The sequence below is a fragment of the Toxorhynchites rutilus genome, chromosome 2 (genome assembly GCF_029784135.1).
Source record: "Toxorhynchites rutilus septentrionalis strain SRP chromosome 2, ASM2978413v1, whole genome shotgun sequence".
Classification (NCBI taxonomy): domain Eukaryota; kingdom Metazoa; phylum Arthropoda; class Insecta; order Diptera; family Culicidae; genus Toxorhynchites; species Toxorhynchites rutilus.
In genome coordinates this window covers 318,637,885-318,658,927 of record NC_073745.1, presented here as the reverse complement: position 1 = coordinate 318,658,927, position 21,043 = coordinate 318,637,885, and the positions used below count along the sequence as shown (strand labels likewise).

Below are 21,043 nucleotides of genomic sequence, written 5' to 3'. Positions count from 1 at the left end.
TGTTCCTACCGGATTCGATGCGAACACCATCTTTGCAGGGCTGCTGTCTTGTTGAAAATCGTGCCTCGCATGTTAAAGTCCGCTCTCCGCTTAACACTTTCCAGCTCCACGTTCAAGAGGAGACGGGAGAGTCCATCGCCTTATCCAAGTCCCCTGTGAATCTCAAATGATTCCAACAGCTCACCTGGGATCCGCGCACTGCATCGCACACCGTTCATCGTTGCCTGAATCAGTCTTGTCAGCTTTCGGGGAAAGCCGTGTTCGTCCATGATCCTCCATAGCTTTTGTCGGTCGATTGTATCATATGCGGCCTTGCAGTCAACGAAGATGTGGTGCGTAGGGACATGATACTCGCGGCACTTTTGGAGGATATGCCGCAGTGTAAAAATCTCGTCCGTCGTCGAGCAACCGGGCATGAATCCGGCCTGATAACTTCCCACAAATCTACTTATTATTGGCGATAGACGGCGGAAGAGGATCTGAGATAGAATTTTGTAGGCATCATTCAGGATTGTGATGGCACGATAGTTCCCACAATCCAGCTTGTCACCTTTTTCATAGATGGGTTAGATTACCCCGTCCTTCCACTCATCCGGTAGCTGTTCTGTGTCACAGATACTGACTATCAACCGATGCATACTCGGAGCTCCGCTACGAGGCCATCCTTACCAGCTGCTTTGTGGTGCTTTAGCTGAAAAATGGCCTCCGTAACTTCACCCTTCACCCCACTTCACATCATTCTTCTCATTCAGAAACCCTCGTCACTCGTCGTCAAACCATTCGTTCCGTTGTCCTCGTTCTTCATATCCGATTACGATCTCTGCTGTGCTGTCAATTGCTGCTTTCAAAGTGTTCCAGCATCCATCAAGGGGAGCAGCATCCAGTTCGTCTACGAATGGTTGCAACAATGCTCGGCTCCTGCAGTCGTCGTAGGTGGTACCATGGTGAGCGCTTGTGTCTTATGTTATTGACGACTGACAGTTTTGAACGCAGTTTGTCTTTCGATTGAAATCTTGTTTTTTGCTTTTTAATAAATTTTTATTCGTTCACAACTATTTCACTGTTTTCAACGTACACTTTACTATGTAACATCTACATCGATTATCAATATGAGTCAAACTGAGCGCTCTGCCTCAAGTAGCAAGTCTACTAAAACTAATAATCTTTCGTTATGACCCTTTTGGTGGTGTGGTTGAACTACAATGGCTACCGTGTGTGCAATACTAGGCTAGATTAATTAACTTAGGTACAAATTTTGTGATGAGAGTGAAAACAGGGTATTACACATAGAAGTCTGTTGTTGCATTGCTTAAGCGAAGTCTAAGAGGTAGATACTAAAAATGTGTGACAAAAATTATAATGGATTTGCTTGATTCGTTCGGTAAGGAGTATCCATGTATAGTTTTGAAAAACCCACACATACAGCCTCAGACCGTACAAAGCGTGGAGCAGAGCAGAGCCATTTCGGGGTTAGATTACACATAGCAAATACTCTTTCTAACCATTTTTTTACTCATTTGTGTTGCTAATATTAGTTTTACTATCACAGTTAATACATCATTTTTGCATACGTGTTTATTTTGCTTCCTACATACTGTTTCTGCCCATAACCTGGGATCGCCAGGCGTTGAAAATATACCTATATGAATATATATTTGTATATGTGTGATGCTCATGGTTTGGGCCTACCCCAGGAGCTGCCCATATCCTCATAGCCAACGTTCGTCATTCCGGTTTTTTTTCGCAAATTTGCGGTTAACTCAAAAGTATATAAAAAATAACATCTTGTCAATGTACACCTACAAAAAAATAAAAGTACGGATCATGTGTATTCCCATTTGTCTACTCGCGCTCGCGCAATTTATGACAGCTCGAAGCCTGTATTGCTGGATATGGCGTAGCGCAGTTTGTCTCGCAGCATGCTCTTCTTCTGGTAGTTGGGTAGCTTCAACAGATTGAAGCAAGTCGACGAAGTCGGCAAACGATTGAGGGGATCCTTCTTGCGGATCGTGAAGAATCCCCGGATCACGGATCCTACCGTGTCGCCAATATCCTCGTCATCGCCCACCTCGACACAGCGTATCGAGAAGGGTGGCTCCAAGTGGGCGAATCCCAGCAGCGGTGGCTTCGAGCAACTCGTGACGAACTGTAAATTGAGACGGATAGTAAGAGTTGAATGCCTTTTTTCCAGTATATATATTTATTTGGGCTCTTTTGGCGTTAGCCGGAGGGGTCAGAATTTGATAATTCGAACTTATAAAATATGTAAATAGTACATAACCGATTACTCGCGGTTGACTCGAGGTTAATGTAACAATGATTTGTAGGTTATTTTGTACATAAAGCCTGTCCACGTTAAATTTCGGACACATTTCTTTCAGTGTAGTTTATGAAATATTTCACTTACATGATAGCTGAAACCCTCCTCTTTATTTCGATGTCCAACATGTTTACATTCTTCTTCAGTTTGGTAAAATGGCGTCGGATCAAGTGGAAGTACGCAGACGCATTTTGCGCGAACGGCAGCAAAATCCAACACTGTCGGTACGCGATCTCGCCAAAAAGTTTAAACTGCCGAAGAGTACCGTGTTTAGTGTGTGCAAATCGTTTGACCAGCGCTTAACTGTGGATGGGAAGGTTGGAAGCGGAACAAATCGAAAAGTATGCTCCCAACAGATGGACCGAAAGGTGGTTGCCATTATTGAGAAACATCCCAACCTTTCAGTTAGAAATGTGGCTCGAGAGGTTGGAAAATCAAAACCATATGTACAAAAAGTGAAGCAGAGGCATGGACTGAAGGCGTACAAAGTGAAAAAGGTGCCCAATCGTGATAATAAGCAAAATTTCACTGCAAAAAGCCGTGCTAAGGTGCTCTACATTTAGTTTTTGCAAAAATGTTCATGCACCATAATGGACGATGAAACTTATGTTATCGAAAACTTCAAACAGCTTCCGGGTCTCGCTTTTTATACTGCAATGCGAAGGAATGCCGTAGCCGAGTGTTTCCGGACCAAGAAGCAGTCTAAATTCCCCAAAAAGTACTTGGTTGTCAGGCCATATGCAGTTGTGGCCGAAAATCCAAATCTTTCGACTCTACCGGCACTATCAACAAAGATGTCTACGAGAAGGAATTTCTCCAGAAGCGGTTGCTACCATTCATAAGAAACCATGACTCTCCAGCGTTGTTTTGGCCAGATTTGGCCTCTTGTCACTATGCAAAATTCATCCTGGAATGGTATAATGCACATGAGGTCAAATATGTGCCAAAAACAGCAAATCCACCGAACTGTCCAGAACTTCGCCCAGTGGAAAAGTAGAAGAAAGCGAATGGCATTAATAATTTCAAGAGGAGATGGAAAAGCGCCGCCGCCAGCATTTCTGAGGATACTGTACGGAACCTAATGGCAGTTGTTCCCAAGAAAGTTAGAAGCTGACTGGAACTTAAAAGCAAAATAGTTGAGGGTCTGTCCGTCTATACTGCTGAAAAGCACGATATCACTTCTAGGTGGATGAATTCGGTATTTTCATCATTTAACGGACATTCGTGATAAGTATAGACCTTGATCGAATAAAATTATTCCTCTCGCGATCAATACACCTTTACGCTTCTTTTTTTTATTCTTTATTTGAGAGGTTTTCAGCCTCCTGGGCTGGTTCGCCTCTTTATCGACGGCATTGCCGCAAGGTTTCGTTAGGAACAGATTGCACATAAAATTATCACATAAAAATTGGACGTAAAAATTTAACACATAAATCCTTTTGCGAGACATGACTTAACAAAGAACTTGCTGTTTGCTTGTTGGACCAGATGGCATGGATGTCCTCGGACCATGGCTCCAGGCCAGTGGAGAGGAAGCCGTGCCGTTGAAGATGCCGGCGTGTTCTTATTCCCCTTCATCGTGGAGGGGAAGGAACAAGGATCTTCTTGACTGATCCATTGTTCAGACGCTAGATCTTAAAAAATAGTTCGGCATCTTTTAGGTAGCAGACAAGCGCTGCTACTCTTGCTGGATCGTCCTTCAAGATGTCCCTTACACTCCCGCTGATTCCATGCAGGTTTCGTAGATCATCGAATTTCGGGCAACCACACAAGAAGTGCTCGACGGAGTTGTGGATTTGGTAGAGGTCGCAGAGTAGATGGAAGGGTCCTCTATTGAATCCGTGTGAGACCGAGCAGTGACCGGTCCTCAATCTGGACAGGATTCGTTGTTCTCTCATTCCTTTAACATCGTCAAACCTGACAATCGTGCCCTTGATTTTTCTGAGGAACTGCCCCCTCTCTGCAAACCACCTTTCGGTCCAAAAGGTGCGGAAAGAGTTGGTGATCCACAACTTCACATCGTCAAGCGGCACATCCCGAGTGAAGAACGGTCTGGTGTGACCGATTCCGGCAAACTGGTCGGCCGCTTCATTCCCTGCGATGCCGTTGTGTCCGGGGACCCACATGAGCACAGTGTCGGGCAATATGTTCTTCCTGATGGCCTGTACCCATGGATGTTTGGACCTGGTCGCACCGATGGCATCAATGGCGCTTGCCGAGTCGGAGACGACCAACAACGGTTTGGAAGATGAAGTTGTAGTTGCCTCGAAGATGCCGGCCACTTCGGCCGAGAAGACCTGGCAGATGTCCGCGAGTTTCTTGCTGGAAATCAGACTATTATTATTATCGCTTACCCCAAATCCAACTCCCGATGGTCCTTTTGAGTCGTCCGAGTATCTGATCTCGTGGAGACGGTATTTTTCTGCTATGATGGCCTTGAAATATTCTAGCAGACCGATCGAGCTCACCCTGGCTCGAAAGTTGTCCCTAATACCGTTCTCGAGGAGAACAGTTGGGAACCTCCAGTCGTTCGCACCAAACCAGGATTGTTTTGCCACTGGGGGGAGGTTGGCGTGCGCCACCCGCTGCAGGATCGTGTTGCTAAGGGCGGTCAGGTGGGTCTCCCCTCTACCGCTGGTTTTCGACAAGAAACTGGCAGTCCTGGCTACGATCGCCGAGTCTATGATCAGATCGAAAGGAGGTTCTCCAATTTCGGCGCAGACAGAGGCAGCTGGTGTTGATGGCAGGAGACCGGAGACAGTCCGTAGTGCTTTGTTGTAGATCGGTGCCAGAGATTTTGGGAGCTTGTCTCCAGCCAAACACGTCAGTTCAAGGCCATAGGTGAGGCGGCTGCTGATGATGGCTTTAGCCACCCGTAGCCGAATATTTCTGTTGTTGCTCCGGTGCGGTTTGGAAATGGTTTTTAGAAGGTTCAACCGGGTGGCACAGCTCTTCTTAACTTCCTCGAAATGGCGGAGGAAGTTAAGTTTGTGGTCAACAAACACTCCAAGGATCTTTAGCGTTTTTCGGCGGGGAATGTTGTTTTTGTATAGCTGGACCCTGGAGTTGGGACCCTGATGTCTATCGCTGCAAATCACCATATGGCCGCTCTTCTGCGCTGAAAGTCTAAATACTCTCTCGGCCACCCACCGGCCGATGGCATTGGTAGCTGCCTGTATCCTGATGCGTGGAATCCTATGGGTGTCACCCACTGCCATCAGAAGAATGTCGTCCGCGTAGACAAACACGAAGACTCCCCCAGACAGGACCTGGAACAGGCTATTCATGGCGACGAGAAAGAGGGTGACGGCAAGAACAGAACCTTGAGGTACTCCTGTTTCCTCGTGGAAAGCTCGGGAACTGATGTTACCAATTTTGACCTCAAAGGTTCGGCGTGTGGCGAAGTTCTTGATGAAGTGCAGTAATTTCCCGTCAACGCCCCAATCTGCCAGAGTTTTCAGCACTAACGGAATCCATGTTCTGTTGTATGCCTTTTCTAGGTCCAGTGCTACCATCTCCATGTGCTGACGGTTCCTGTTGGCTTCGGCTATCACGTCTCCGAGGGTCGCGAAGTAATTGTTGGTGCCCATACCCGGTCGGAAGGCGAACTGTCGATAGTCCAATTTCCTATTTTCGGTTAGAAAGGTGACCAGGCGTCTATTCGCCATTCTTTCCAGGATCTTGGATGAACAGGAGGTTAAGGAAATTGAACGGTAGCCTTTCACGTTGTTGCTGCTTTGACCGACCTTAGGTATGGGTATTACTAGGCTGTGTCTCCAACCCTCGGGAAATTCGTGTGTATTCCACAGGTCGTTAAAGATGCTGAGAAGGGTGGACTGTCCGAGCTGAGACAACTGTTTCAGCATCTTATAGCCGATACCGTCAGGGCCAGTTGACTCACCTTTTGCGGCACGTAGGGCAACAGAAAGTTCCTCGATGGTGAAGTTCCGGTTGAGAGGATTATTAGGACGACTCATAGGGACCACAAAGTTGCTGACCGAAGTGATACCCGCTCCCTGTCGACGGATGAAATCGGGCTCATATTCGGAGATCGAGGACAATCCCGCGAAATATTCGCCGAGCGTGTTCGAAGTATCTACCGGATCGCTGAAGGTTATACCATCCACTTGAAGAATGGGATTGTATGGCCTTCTCTTCCCATTTAGTGCATTTACTCTGCGCCAAAGATCCGCAGAGGACTGGTTTTCGTTGATAGACTCCAGAAAACCAGTCCAACTGTCTAACTTCGCCTTCCGGATTAACCGCCGTACTCTGATGTGTTGCGCTCGATACCTGTTCATAGCAGCTTCCTTCATTGGGTCTCCTACTGGTAGTCGTTTGGCCGTACGCAGAAACTTTCTCCGCTTCTTGACCTCCCACTTGATGTCCTCGGACCACCAATGCAGCGCTTTTTTCCCCGGAGTGGTTTTCGTTCTTGGGATGGAGGCTTCGGCCGCCTCCATAATGGTTTTGTTGAAAGTGGCAATGGTGGTTGGGTTGTCTCTAGATATCAAGAAGTCGGAGGATGTTTGAAAGGCTGTCCAGTCAGCTCTTTCGAAGATCCATCTTGGTCTGCGAGTAGTGAGCGGCGGCGGGCCGTTAAAGCTGATGGTTATCGGGTGATGATCGCTGCCATGAAGGTCGTCGGCTTTGTTCCACCCTGACCTATCCACCAAGTTGAGACTAGCTGCTGAAATATCAATGGCTGTGTGGCTCGTTCCTCTACGGAAAGTGTCAGTGCCGTCATTTAAGACCGAGAGCTCCATCACCTCCAAGAGGTCGGCGATGATATTCCCTCTGACGTCTGGTGTTTGCATTCCCCAGTTGCGGTGATGATCATTGAAGTCCCCCAAGATGATTTTTGGGTCCTCCAAGCCTGCTACCGCTTCAAGCAGCTTCCGTCGTAGTTCCGGGATTACGCCACACGGCAGGTATATACAAATGATGGTCACCGGAATCGGGGCCTCGATTCGGACTGCTATTATTGGCAGGTCAGTGGATATTTGTTTTCGCAAATGGGGAATGTTTCTCCGGACACCCAAAGCAACGGAGTGTTGCAAAACAGAGCCCCGCTTAGTGTACCAGTGGAATCTACCCCCGACAATTTTCTGTATGTTCGTTGTGGAAATTCGATTTATCTCTTGGAGTGCGATGACGGACGGACATAGCTCTCGGTCAAGGATCTCCAGTTCTCCCAAGTTGTTGTACAGTCCATTGATGTTCCATTGCAGAGCGAGGTTGGTGGATGTGTTGGTGGACATACTTTCCTGGTGATGGGCGGTGTGGTGGGGTATCAGAGGTGTAGTGGTACTGAATGTGACGATTCCCGGTGGAACTCCACCGACGATAACAGGTTGGGCAGCCATTCCACTCGGAAGCAGCCGAGGAAAGGTGGTGAGGTTCGTTGGGGAGCTGGAACTCCCGGCCATAGCTTGCGTGAGATCTCCTCGGCTACGTCTCCATGCATCATAGATATTGGCATCGGACCTCGCTTCGGCTGGTATAGGCGAAACAGGCCTGTCATGAGCTTCCAGTGGAGTGGTTGTGGCGGCCGGCTTAGCCCTGGCGGCGAGACGAGCGGATCTTCGGCGGATTGGGATATTAACTGTGGATGGTGTTGTGTCGGCAGCTGGAAAGATCGCAGTGGCAACGATACGCGGTGCGCGGCGACTGGGAGTAGAACTCTCAACCAGCGTTCGTTCACTTGACCCGACGGCGGGAAAAAACGGTTCGGCGTCACTGCAATCCTCTGCGCTACTTTGTGATTTGGCGGTGGATACTTCGGTGATAATGGCACAGGGTAGCGGAAGTTGCACAATGTCGGCAGAAGAAACTCCAGTGAGATCGATCGGGGAACGAGTGATTCCACCCTTGTGCGTCCCGAGATCTGATGCAGTTCCCACGCAGTCCTTCGGGGAATAGACGTTGCCGCCCTTGTGCGTCCCGATTTCTGGTGCTGGTCCCACGTGGTCCTTCGGGGAACAGGTGTTGCCACCCTTGTGCGTCCCGAAAGCTGGATCGTAAAATACTGCATCTCCCTGGCGCCGGGGGTAGACCGTCAGTACCGGTGGGGGTATAACGTCCGCACTGACGGGGCCTCGACTACCAGGAAATATCGCTGGGTTTCGTTCTTCATCGACGTTGGTTTGTTTCTTCGTCCACAGGCTGCAGAGGTTGTCCAGCAGTTCCGGTGGGGGTGTAACGTCCGCACTGCTGGGGCCCTGCATACCTGGGGCCCTGCTTCGGTCAGCGACAGTTCGCGGCGAGGGATGCCGGAGGTTGTCCGTCGATTCCGGTGGGGCTGTAGCGTCCGCATGTACGGGGCCCCGACTATCCCTACCGGAGAGCTGATTGGTGGAGTAGTGGTTGGCGACAGGTGAGGTAAGAGTTGGACGAAACACTATTTGGGCTGACGGTCCTTACCGCTAGTCAGCGGTGGGTATGGAGAGTCTGATCGCTGATTAGATCGAGGGTTATATGGAGGCAAGGCGGGTTGCTTGCCTACTGTTGACGATCTCTGACGGATGTCCTTCGGTGGTTGTGTAAGCGGGGATTCAGGTTTTCTTTTATTCGAGGGCGTGGCATTTGTAGTTCGATCTCCAGACTGGGCGGTAAGAAGTACTGGTGTAGACGGAGATGGTGTTCTCGTAAGCGTGTCATCTAGTTCGTTGGATTCTATGTCGGAGTCAGAGGAATTGACCAAGCTGGAGTTTTGTGGTAATATGCTTGTGGATTTGGCCGGTCGGGAGGATGTAGGGGTGTTTAACAAGGAGGGAGGGCTGGAATGGGTGACTTTTATTACCTCGGATGTTTCGACACTTTTTGTTTGGGGCAATAATGACCTGGCTTTAGATATCTCCTTCTGTTCCAGAGTGATGATTTTGTCCTTCTGGGTCAATCGTTGCTCCATGGCCGCTAGTGTATTGGCCATCTGATCGATTTTATCCACCAGAGACTTGATCATCTCCGTGTTTTTTAACGCCTCGATACGTTGTAACTCCATTGAAGCGGCCATGTTCGCGATAGTAAGATCTTTTTCTTCTATTTTTTTCACCAGGTCATTTGTTTTTCGATCCGGGGCTGTCTCCTTATTTGGTATGTGGTCGGGTACTCTGTCTCCTCTGACAGCTTGGGCATAGCTTACCGACCGACCATTTTCTGCCTCAAAGATTAATCTTGCCATTTTGTAATCGACGTCCCTGTCCACTTTAAGCTTTTGTATTGTATTCTCCTTCCGGTATTCCGGAAAAGAACGGGAAGCAAGATTGTGACCTGCGGAATTGCATCTGCTGCAGAACGAGGGCTGCTGGCATTTGGGACCTTCCGCCGGAATCGCATGGTTAACGGAACAATTCCCACAGGTTGGCGTATTTTGTCTACACTTGGTTTTTGTGTGACCGAATGCCCAGCATTTAAAGCATTGCATGGGCGATGGGTAATACGGCCTCGTTCTTACTCGCAGATAGCCAAAGTAGATGAATTCAGGTGTACATGTACCATTCACTGTCAGGATTAACGCAGGAGTGTTTTCTACTGCGTCTGGACCGGTCCGTCGTTTGAGTCTTCTAGCCGCTGTCACTTTTTGGTCTTTGAGGCAGTCCACAATGTCCTCCTCCGACATATTAATTGTTTGTGCGCAACTGACAACACACTTGGTGCTGTTCAAGTGTTTGTGGTAGGTGACCTTGACGTTTGTACCATCAGATAATTGTGTCAGCTGTAGTAGAGCATCCGCTTTTTTTTTATTACGAATTTTAAGAGCGTAAGCCGCACCATTGCTCTCTGGGAAGGCGCCCTCGATTTTCTTAACACAGCTCTCAATAGATTTACGAATGAGAAAAGGTGCGGGGGGGAGGTCCTTATCTTTACCGTCATCGCCAACACCAGTAATGCGCAGTACAATAAGCTCACCGTGTTCACCATCCGGATCCATATGTTCTGGTAACGTTGCTCCCGAATAACTGCCTTGAATATTGCGGTAGTTCCCACCGCCTTTATGGCCCCACACCGTGGGTGCGGGGCCGGGGACATCCGCCATGGCGGCGGCCCAGCGAATACTCAATCACTGCCAAACACCACTAAAATGTTTTTTGTTATCACGCACTACGGGAGAGGCCCGACCCTTACCCGACAACCGGTACGGCTTCTATGTCCACAAACAGCACGAAAATTATTTGTTTTGTACAATTAAAAAGTGTTACAAATTGTACACCAAACAGGATAACACAAACGATATGTCCAAAAACTTGTGTACGGCGCTGTAACCGCAACAGCGCTAGCTACTCAACAAACGTAAACAATTGTTCACAATACTACTGGTACACACGATATTCGCGGCGGATAAACAGGCGGTACGGACACAAACTAACGACGGTAAAACTCACTTCCACGGCCTGCGTGGTGCCCCGTGAAATTTACACGTACAATTATATATAATGTTAGACAAAATAAACATAAACAACGATTATTCGCAGCGGGAGAAAAATCTATGTCTACTCGCTTGCGATATAACGACCTTTACGCTTCATATATTACATACCTGTTCATATTACCCCCACTATATGTCCATATTATCCGCATAGTTCTGTGTTCAGGTTTTCATTTCACCAACCATATATTCCGGTTACATGTAGTACACGTATAAAGACGTTAGACAATAGCGAGACTAGAACCCATACAAATGAAACACAAATTTCTGCATTACTCGAGAATTAATCAAGCAAACTAAACCAAATTAGGCATGTGGAGGTTTTAGGTGGCAAGAAATATTTCTAAGGTGGTTCAACACTCCTCCCACCTTACTAAGGGGGGGCTGCCATAGAAATGAAACACAAATTTCTGCATAACTCGAAAACTAATCAAGCAAATGGAACCAAATTTGGCATATGGAGGTTTTAGGGAGCAATAAATGTTTTCATGGTGGTTTGACACTCCTTTCCTCTCTCTGAAGAGGGGGGGGGGGTAGAGTGCTGCACAACTCGAGAACTAATCAAGCAAATGGAATCAAACTTAGCGTATAGAGGTTTTAGACATCGATAACCGTTTCTACGGTAGTTCGACACTTTTCCCCCCTCTCTAAAGTGGGGCTCCCATACAAATGCAACATAAACTTCTGCATAACTCGAGAACTAATCAAGCAAATGGAGCCAAATTTGGGATGTGGGTACAAGAAATGTTTCTAGGACACCTCTTCCTCCTCTGGAAAGAAGAGGGGGTCCCATAACAATAATGCACATATTTCAACCAAACACGAAAATTTAAAATTTTCGGAAAATTCTGAAGGAAAATGAGAAAATTCGAAAAATCCAATTCGCATGTGTTCTACAATTCCATATTGACAAGCGTTGATAGTCCATTTGACGTTTGCGCAAACGAAATTGATCTTCGCTCGAAAGTGGAAATGGATTTTAATGTGATGAATGCGCTCCTTTATTGTCTTCTATCTATATAAATAAAAATGGATCGCCGAATGTGTTGATAAGAGCAAAGGGAAAGGAATTGTCCGATTTAGGACTGTCTTCATTCTATCATATTTTCTGTATCAAACATTTATTCCATGTAACGGAGAAACATGTTATTTGCAAGTGGATGAAAAATCTTGCACGAGAATTGTTTCTGAAAATAATCTGATATTATAATGTTGAGTTTTGGTAGAAGTACTAAAATTGTATAGTAAACAATAATTTGAAAGGGTAGATTAGAAGATCAATCAATGAACAGTTCTGCGATTGGATCCATGAACGTGCGCTTAGTAAAAAAAAGTGGATGTGATAACGAAAAATAATTTTTGAGCGGGACGAAATTTGCCGAGTCAGCTAGATCCTAAATAAATTCACGCGCCTTAGGCTTCGATTATGGGACCGAAAGAGGTGTGTTTCCTGAGTCAAGATGATAAAGCACGTGTTGTAATGGGCAGTAAACAGGCACCGATTAATACATCTCGAATATCATTAATTGGTCATGGCGGTCGAACATAAGCTTATTCCGTCTGTTATCGCAGAATGCAAAATAAATCTAGGGCACCCCGATTATGCAGAAGCAGTTCATTGCAGTGGTCCAGTTTACGTTGCTATACGTTCAGGAAAGCGCTGTTCTTCGAACGAATTTTCTCATGGGCTCGATTTTTAAAGTGTGTGCGAGCTGCCTGAATTCGAGATTATGCGGTACCAAGGAATAATCAAGCCAGTAACCATAATTAATGTGGATGGAGAACTAGACGAGAACCCTTGTTTTAAAAAGGTCATATATATTTTCGATTTATCATTTTAATCAATTGAATCTTGATACAGTACAGTAAATATTCGCTAACTGGGCGAAAAGGGAAGACTAGTTATCGACATTTGCATTTTAACTGGTCCGGCATGTAAAACGTCAAATAAAATCGAGGGAAACTTCAATGAATTGTTTGATTCGCGTTGATTATGGAATTGGATAAACAAAAGGTTTCCAATGGAAGTTTCGCATTGAGTGCGACAACAGGTATGAAATATAATTTGAGGAAATTATTTTTCTGTAATTTAATCAATGTTTTTGTCATGCGAAAATAATGTCAATTTGTCAAATAATGTCAAACATTCCAAATTACATCACATTACAAATCTTCCATTTGAATATGGCGTCGATTGTTTATGAAATTCTGCCTTTTAACTGGTCCAAGAACCAGTTAACGTTCGCCCAGTTAAAAAGCAGACCAGGGACAAGGGACGGCGTTATTAGCGTTCGTAATTTGTGTACCACGCCTAACATCTTTGATTATTCGATTGTGAAATTTGTCCAATCTATTTGCGAGATATTGAACGAACCATTTTAAGTAGTTGCGAGTTGAATACCTTCTACATTTTAAATTTGATCAAGTAGTTTTTTGACAGTACCTTCAGAAATAACTTTTTCTCTTCCTCGCTGAAATCTTTGGCTAATATATCCCATAGCCAACCGACCACCCGATGCCCGTCGTGGAAACCTCCGTAATATTGAGTGTGCTTTCGTAGGTCCTTCAGATCCAGCGGTGCCGTATCCCCGGAGATGAGACGTTGGAGCTACACGACGACAGAAAAACAGAAATTGCAGAAATGTTTCAATAGCGTTTGGATGTGCTTTTTCACTGACCTCTGGCGTTGAAAACAAAGCCAACCAGTCCGGATTCACGATACACCGAAAGCCCCGTATGAACGCGGCCGTCTGATCCCTTATTTGTGTGTGCATGCGGAAATACGCCATATAGTGGATGTAGTTAATCCTACGAGAACAAACATGAACGTATAAACAAACATGAATAATCGACAAATCCAATAAAATCTCACTTATTATCATTGTTAACGGCACGAGCTTTGCCTCCCGGGTACAACTCGTGCGTAACAATCTTCCCCATAACATCCTCATCAACGCTAAACGTTAGATCCAGGTCCGCCACATCGCCCTGGTAGTGTTTGATAAACGTCAAACTCCGATACAGCTCCTTATCCAGCGAGGGCAGCTCATCCATACAGCTATAGAGGGCCTGCTGCGTCTGACCCAGGACCTGCGATAGGAAGAACGAAGCGAAAGGTACGTCCACAACTATACCCTCGTAGACCGCCTTCCCCAGCATTCGACCGACAAACTCGAACAGCTGGAGATGATTTTCCTGCATGTGAGACGTTGGCGAAGGATACAGCCGCTGCTCGGTGGTAGTTTTGAACAGATTCAGAGACGGGTCAAACACCCGTTTGATTGTTTCCTCTAGAAACTCTTTGAAGACACCATCCTGATCGATACCGGCCTCATCCAGCCCCTGCTGGTTGACGAAGCGAACCCGTATGACGCCCTTCAGTGCATGTGGCGGCAGCGCGGCCAGTTGTCTGTAGCCATCCTCAACGATCCGATCTCGGTGTACCGTAACCAAAGCCGAACTCGGGGAAGCACACGCCGATTCGGTCAGTCCAAGAACGGCCTTTTCATTTTGTACAAACTTCCGGAAGAGCTGGACGCGATCTTCGTGTGGAATAATGTGGGGCATTTTCTGGAGCAGAATCTGGGTGTGCTTTTTGCCCTTCTCCAGATCGGTCAGGAAGTGTGACGGTCGAATGTCTCGAATGAGCCAATGATTCTGGGGCGCGAAAGAGCGCCGACAATCGCGACGGTACAAACAAAGCAGCAGTGTGTGCGTGGAGATGAACAGCGGTGCACTGGTTACGGTTTTCATGTCGAAAATCTGATCCTGAATCGTTCGATAGAGGAATGTGTTGAGGAAATGTGACAGCGCGATGTAATCGCTCAGAGTGAACGGGGTCTGCTGTTCGTACATCTCCAGGTCGTCCAGGATACTGCAATATGGCAAGGGTGATTATTTTTATGGCACGAGAGGGACAGTTCATGGTAACAACTTACGTGACATAGTGGGTCATACAGTCACAAAACAGCGACAGTAGCAACAGTGGGGGTTCGTAGTTCGTTTGATTGACTTGCAGCAGTTCGATGAAGCCCTTGAGTCCACAGCTCGGACCTAGTGAGCCCAGCAGTAGCCAGAGGTCGTGGAGTACGGTATCGTTGTAACATAGCCCTAGGGAAAAATAACATCAATAAGCGTTTGTTTAAATATGATAGCGATTTTTTTTTATTTAATGCATTCAAAATCTATACAGTCAATACATGAAACGTTGTTCTCAAAATACTTATTCTACTGCCCAATTCATGAGGCTCACTTTTAAAATAGCAAATTTCTGCATTACTCGAGAATTAAACAAGGAAATAAAACGAAATTAGACATGTGGAGGTTTTATGGTGCAATAAATGATTCTATGGTATTTGTATGGCAGCTCCCCCTCTGTAAGGGGGAGCTGCCATACAAATGAAACACAAATTTCTGCATAACTCGAGAATCAATCAAGCAAATGATACGAAATTAGGCATGTCGAGGTTTTGGAGAACAATAAATGTTTTTATGATGGTTTCACACTCCTTTCCCCTATCTAAAAAGGGGGGGGGGGGGAGGAAGATTGCCGAACAACTCGAGAATTAATAAAACAAATGGAGTCTAACTAAGCATATAGTGGTTTTAGGGTTCGATTAACGTTTCTATGGTAGTTCGAAACCAGGGTTGCCATAATAAAATCTGTGTTTTTGGTCTGAAAAAATCTTTTTATCTTAGTGTTTTCTCAAAAAAATCTGTATTAAATTTGTAAGTCGAATTTTGAAGCATTAGTATTGTTGATTGGCAGATACATTGATTAGGCGATGTTGATGGTATCCACGTAAAGCCAGTAAGCATATACACTGTAGTAAAAATAAAATACTTCATCGAGGTGTTAAGGTTATCACGACATCGAGCACGTTGTTTGGTCGTGCGAGATGTATCTGGTCGCCGGATCAAATTTAGGAAACTCTCTTTGGAGCCGAGGAAGACAACCCAATGCGCCGGTGTGTTGGATTGCCGGTGTATTGGGTCGGTTAGACCCTGATAACATGTCCCAAATATTAGGTTGGGGAAAAAGTAATCCGTTATTTTTGGGTGAAATTCAAAATTATTTTTAATATGCTTCGGATTGTCTGATTTGGGTCAAATATGAACAGTTTTGTTGCAAAACTTGTTGTCATTCTAATAGTAGCTTCATAATGTCTCTATCATAGAGGTCTTGGTCCATAGCAACTCTAGCAATAGATTTTTACAATTTTCTTTTCATCATAATTTTTTATCACTCTGGAAATATTGCAATGCGTGGAAAGAATGGTAATTGCTTGTTGGCGGGTCCGGACATATGTTGGATGCATAAAAACATCCCAATCAAGCTCTCGGAAGTCTGTGGCCTTCCGTTGTCCTGATGGAACACAAAACCTTATCTGTTAGTCAGTTTTGAACGTTTCTGGTCAATCGCTAGCTTCAAACGGTTCATTTGTTGACAGTAGAGAACTTAATTTAGTATATTGCGCTAAAAAAAATAAAAAAAAAATAGAAAAAACAATTTGAAAAATAAATTAAGTTGCACATATTTTACTGTTGCAGTATCGGCACCATACACACCAATCGCAATTCCAGCGGCCTGGCTTGCATTTTCGCATTTATAAAAGCAAAAGTGTAAAATTACCGTGTTGCATTCGATAGTCTCGAGAGCGGAGGCTCTGGTCGGATGATGCACGTTTCACCGGTGGAAATATGCCTCTGGACGCTTAAACCGAAAGTCCACAGCGGAAACTCTCACAGGAATTCTCTTTGAAAGGTTTTGTTTAATCACTACTTATAAACGGTAGAAAAAACACAAGAATCAAGTATAAACCACGTTTATTCGACTTCTTGACCGGATCCTTCAACTCTCACTCCGTTCTTCTCGTGGAAGCAAAACGTTCTGCTAACGTTCACGATTTTTCTCCCAAATCTCCCTCGCTCTGCTGCGGCTGCTGCTCAACTTCTTGTTGTTGTTGATTTTACTCCTGCTGGTGATGTTCTGCTTCTCCTTTCACTCTTGGTTCTTATTAGGTTCTAATTGGTTTCTGCTTTCGGTTGGAAAATACTCATGTGATCCTTGCTGCTAGACTGCTATGCTAGCTCGCTGGAGAATCGCAAGAAGTAGAGGGGTGGAACTTCTTATGCAATGTCTCATTCGTTTTCAGGGACTGAACAACCGAATTTTCTCTTTGTTGACCTCTATTGTTAACACCCTGTAACTCACAACTGAATGGAACAAACAAAAATCAGCAAAAGAATTTATTTTTAGTGTGAAATGTCACCTTTACAACGAGCCTATACCTGAAATTGTAAAAAAAATACCTGAAATTGATGTATTGATCACTAAAGCCATGCTATCGAGAAAATAATGGATAAAATTTTCCCCAACCCTAATATATGTTTTCCTTAAAGATATCGATCTTGTGTGTGATTGTCCCTATATCCTTATACCCTCCCTTTCTTCCTTTGCGCGTGATTGATTTTATAATCTCTTTATATCCCATCCTTGTCCTGCAAAAAAAAATGTCACCCTTCTAAACTCGAGTCAACCGCGAGTAATCGGTTTTCTACCTTACTAACCATAGAATTAGGAAATTGTTCATATATAGTTATACAAATATAGTTAAGAATTCGGCTCCTTAAAACTTATGTAACTGAGTAAAATTGAGGTGTTATGGAAGTTTATTCAGTTACCAGGACATGCTTGATGAAATTGCGTGACGTTAATACCTTCGTCATAATATATTTCAGTTAGAAACAAAAATGTAATAGTTGTTATTAATTAACATGTAGTATAATAAGAGAACAGACAATAGTAGAACTGTATAGAACTCGATATAATTTGTCATTTTAAATAAATAAGTTATATGTTATTAAGAAACAGATAAACAGTGTTATTTGTTTATTATAACGCTTATCAAAAACGCAGGCGTTAGCATCACAATGTGAGGTCCTACATTGTAAATATTGAAAACAGATTATTCTCATTCAAACAGATTCGAAGGCTATATGAAAAATATTATTAACATCAAGTCTCAACTGTTATTGGAACGTTATTTTCAAAAATCTGTATATTCTGTATGAAACCCAGAAAATCCTTAATCTGTATCTACAGATTCTTGGATTCAAAAAGTCGAAAAAATCTGTAGAAATACAGATTATTCTGTAGATATGGTAACCCTGTTCGACACACCTACCCCCTGCCATACAAATGAAACACAAACTTCCAAATTTGGGATGTAAGGGTTTTTGGATACGAGAAATGTTTCTATGATGACTCCACCCCTTCCTCTTCTAGAAAGGAGAGGGGGTCCTTTAAAAATAATGCATATATTTCAATCAAACGTGACAATTGTAAATTTTCGGAAAACTTTGAAGGAAAATGGGAAAATTCGAAAAAATCAATTCGCATGTATTCTACAATTACATATTGACAAGCGTTGTCAGTCCATTTGATGCTAGTGGTAACGAAATTGATCTTCGTTCGAAAGTGGAAATGGATTTTAATGTGATAAAACGCACTCCTATATCGTCTTCTATCTATAAGAATAAAAATGGATCGCCGAATGTGTTGATAAGAGCAAAACTCGAGAAAGGAATTGTCCGATTTAGGACTGTCTTCATTCTATCATATTTTCTGTATCAAACATTTGTTTATGTATTCTATTCATTCTATGTTACGGAGAATAATGGATGTTATTTCCAAATGGATGAAAAATCTTGCTCGAGAATTGTGTCTGAAAATGATCTGATATTGTAATGTAGATTTTTGGTAGAAATACTGAAATTTTATATTAAAAAAATTGTTTTCCATCCTTGTTTCTGAGCAAATCCAAAAATTTAATTCAAATACAAATTCAATCTGCTACTGATGAAAATTACAAACGTGTTCAAAATTCAATCTGTTGGCATTTTTTCTTTATATATATATATATATATATATATATATATATATATATATATATATATATATATATATATATATATATATATATATATATATATATATATATATATATATATATATATATATATATTATATATATATATATATATATATGTATATATATATATATATATATATATATATATATATATATATATATATATATATATATATATATATATATATATATATATATATAAAGAAAAAATGCCAACAGATTGAATTTTGAACACGTTTGTAATTTTCATCAGTAGCAGATTGAATTTGTATTTGAATTAAATTGTTTGGATTTGCTCAGAAACAAGGATGGAAAACAAGGGAGCATGATGTGATTTACGATTAATCGCAAACTGCACAAATCGCAATCTGTGCAAACTGCGACTAACTATTAATCCTCACCCATCATAACCAAATGATTTTCTCTTGGTAGCTCTGAGTTGACCAAAGCATTGCTAGACTGAAACTAGTTCGAATAATTGAGTTAGGGTAAATAATCTTGGTTTGTCCAGTCGAAAATATGATCATGGTTTGCCCACTTTTTTGAATGCTCTAATTCAGCGCTCCTGTGTCAAATAAGGCCTTCGAATGTTTCGAAACATATACATGAAATTGCCTTTTACATGATTTATAGTAGTTTGATAGTATATTTTTACGAAATCACATGTTTTAAAGGATTATAAAATACACCTTCTATTTGTGTCAATGCGCCCCTCATTCGAGCTAACTTTTAATCGATCTCCAGATGATTATTTGGCACGTATTCAGACCTTTTCTGGATTACAACACTTATAAATATTGTAAACATCATGCTTGCTCACCATTTGTATCGGATTTACATAGCTAAACCATTAAATTAACGCATTTTGATGAACTCAATTCTGATCATGAGTTGTCCAATTCAATAATGTTGTTTTGTCCACATGATTTCTATGGCAACCGCTTGGCGCGCTGCAGTTTGTTTATGTTTGTTTATGGTGTGCTTCGCGCATAGCAGAAGTATGGTTTTTCTGTGTTGATGTTGTGTTGTGTTGAGGTGAACACTTCTAAAATGCCCAAGAAAAGGCAATATTCTGAAGAAAGCCTAAATTATGAATGAATCAATATGATGACAGTAAACTCAAGCAATGATAAATGCAACATCTAATTGTGAATTCGAATGTTTTCATTCAAAAATGGAGATTTTTAAAACCGGACAAACCATGATCATTTTTTTGGGCAAACCATGATCAGAGGTGGTCAAACCATGATCATAATTCTTCTTTAAGGAAAATCGTTAAAAAACATAAAAATTTGAATAATTTCAACACCTTATAGCAACTAGATCCTTGGGGCTTTTCAACAAAACCAAACTCGTATCGATTATGTGTGATTTTCATGAAGAAAAATCGATTTGCATTTACTAGTTGCGTAAAAACACCCCAAATTGGACAAACCAAGATCATTTACCCTACTCTCCTTCCTCGTTTTGTTTACAACTCCTAACAAGAATTTGCTCCATGGGAATGAGTGTCTCTATGACGTACGCTTTACGATTCTCGCTCTCTCGTCCGGGCATTCAATTTTCCTTTCCGAGCGCGTTTACTTCGATGAAACTGGGTAAAATAAAAAATGCGCTACAGCAGATAGGACGACTTTAATGTTTAATGTTTCACAGAGGATTTCTCAGATGGTGTTTAAATTAATCTACAAGATACTACAAACAATAATCCCCCTCAAATCACTAATTTTATGAGTTAATGTAAAAGCGTTATTGGCCAAGGCTATTACGACATCGAACACGTGGTCTTGCGAGATATATTTTTCCGCCAGCCCAAACGCAGACCTCTTTTTTCGGGCCCGAGTAAACTGGTGGCTAGAAAAGACCTTGATTACCTTGAATTAATCAAAAAACATAAATTAGCGCAAATATGTCAACATGTGTTTTTTTTTGTGTAAGCACGTAAATATTTGCTCTTAAAAAATTTTTGGATTGTGGAACTCTACATAATTTGTATGCAGATAGACTATCCACAGGTGTTCGACAGGTTATTCCAGACGACATTGGAATATATTCCATCTGATCATCTTTAGAAAGGTTAATGACCTTCAAATGATAAATTTATCTTGGGCACATTGAATTGATGTTCATGACTTCCAGTCGGACGTTTATCTGCTCTGATAATAATTGTGTGGTTCTCACAAAGCATATATTCCAATGCCGTCAGTTCACTGAAATTCTTCGCATGCCGTTTGATGATAAGGTAGGATGTTGATAATTATTTGCTGCGATACCTATTGATCCAACAGTATTCATTCGACAATATGACAACTGAACACCTTAAATCACCAGATTCAACCATGCAAATCTGCGGTCAAAGCA

General features: G+C 43.0%; 1 protein-coding gene across 1 annotated transcript in view; it reads right to left on the bottom strand.

Moving 5' to 3' along the window:
- Positions 1–1,025: 1,025 nt before the first annotated feature.
- The window catches only part of LOC129768255 (ubiquitin-protein ligase E3B-like), a 28,150-nt gene continuing 8,132 nt past the window's right edge, over positions 1,026–21,043 (bottom strand). Inside the window, exons 3-7 of the mRNA XM_055769765.1 lie at positions 14,687–14,858; positions 13,621–14,622; positions 13,427–13,556; positions 13,192–13,356; positions 1,026–2,146 (exon numbers count right to left, since the gene is read on the bottom strand). Of these exons, the coding sequence (XP_055625740.1) occupies positions 1,862–2,146; positions 13,192–13,356; positions 13,427–13,556; positions 13,621–14,622; positions 14,687–14,858 (1,754 nt within the window). The 3' untranslated portion in view covers positions 1,026–1,861. The remainder of the gene's footprint in view (positions 2,147–13,191; positions 13,357–13,426; positions 13,557–13,620; positions 14,623–14,686; positions 14,859–21,043) is intronic.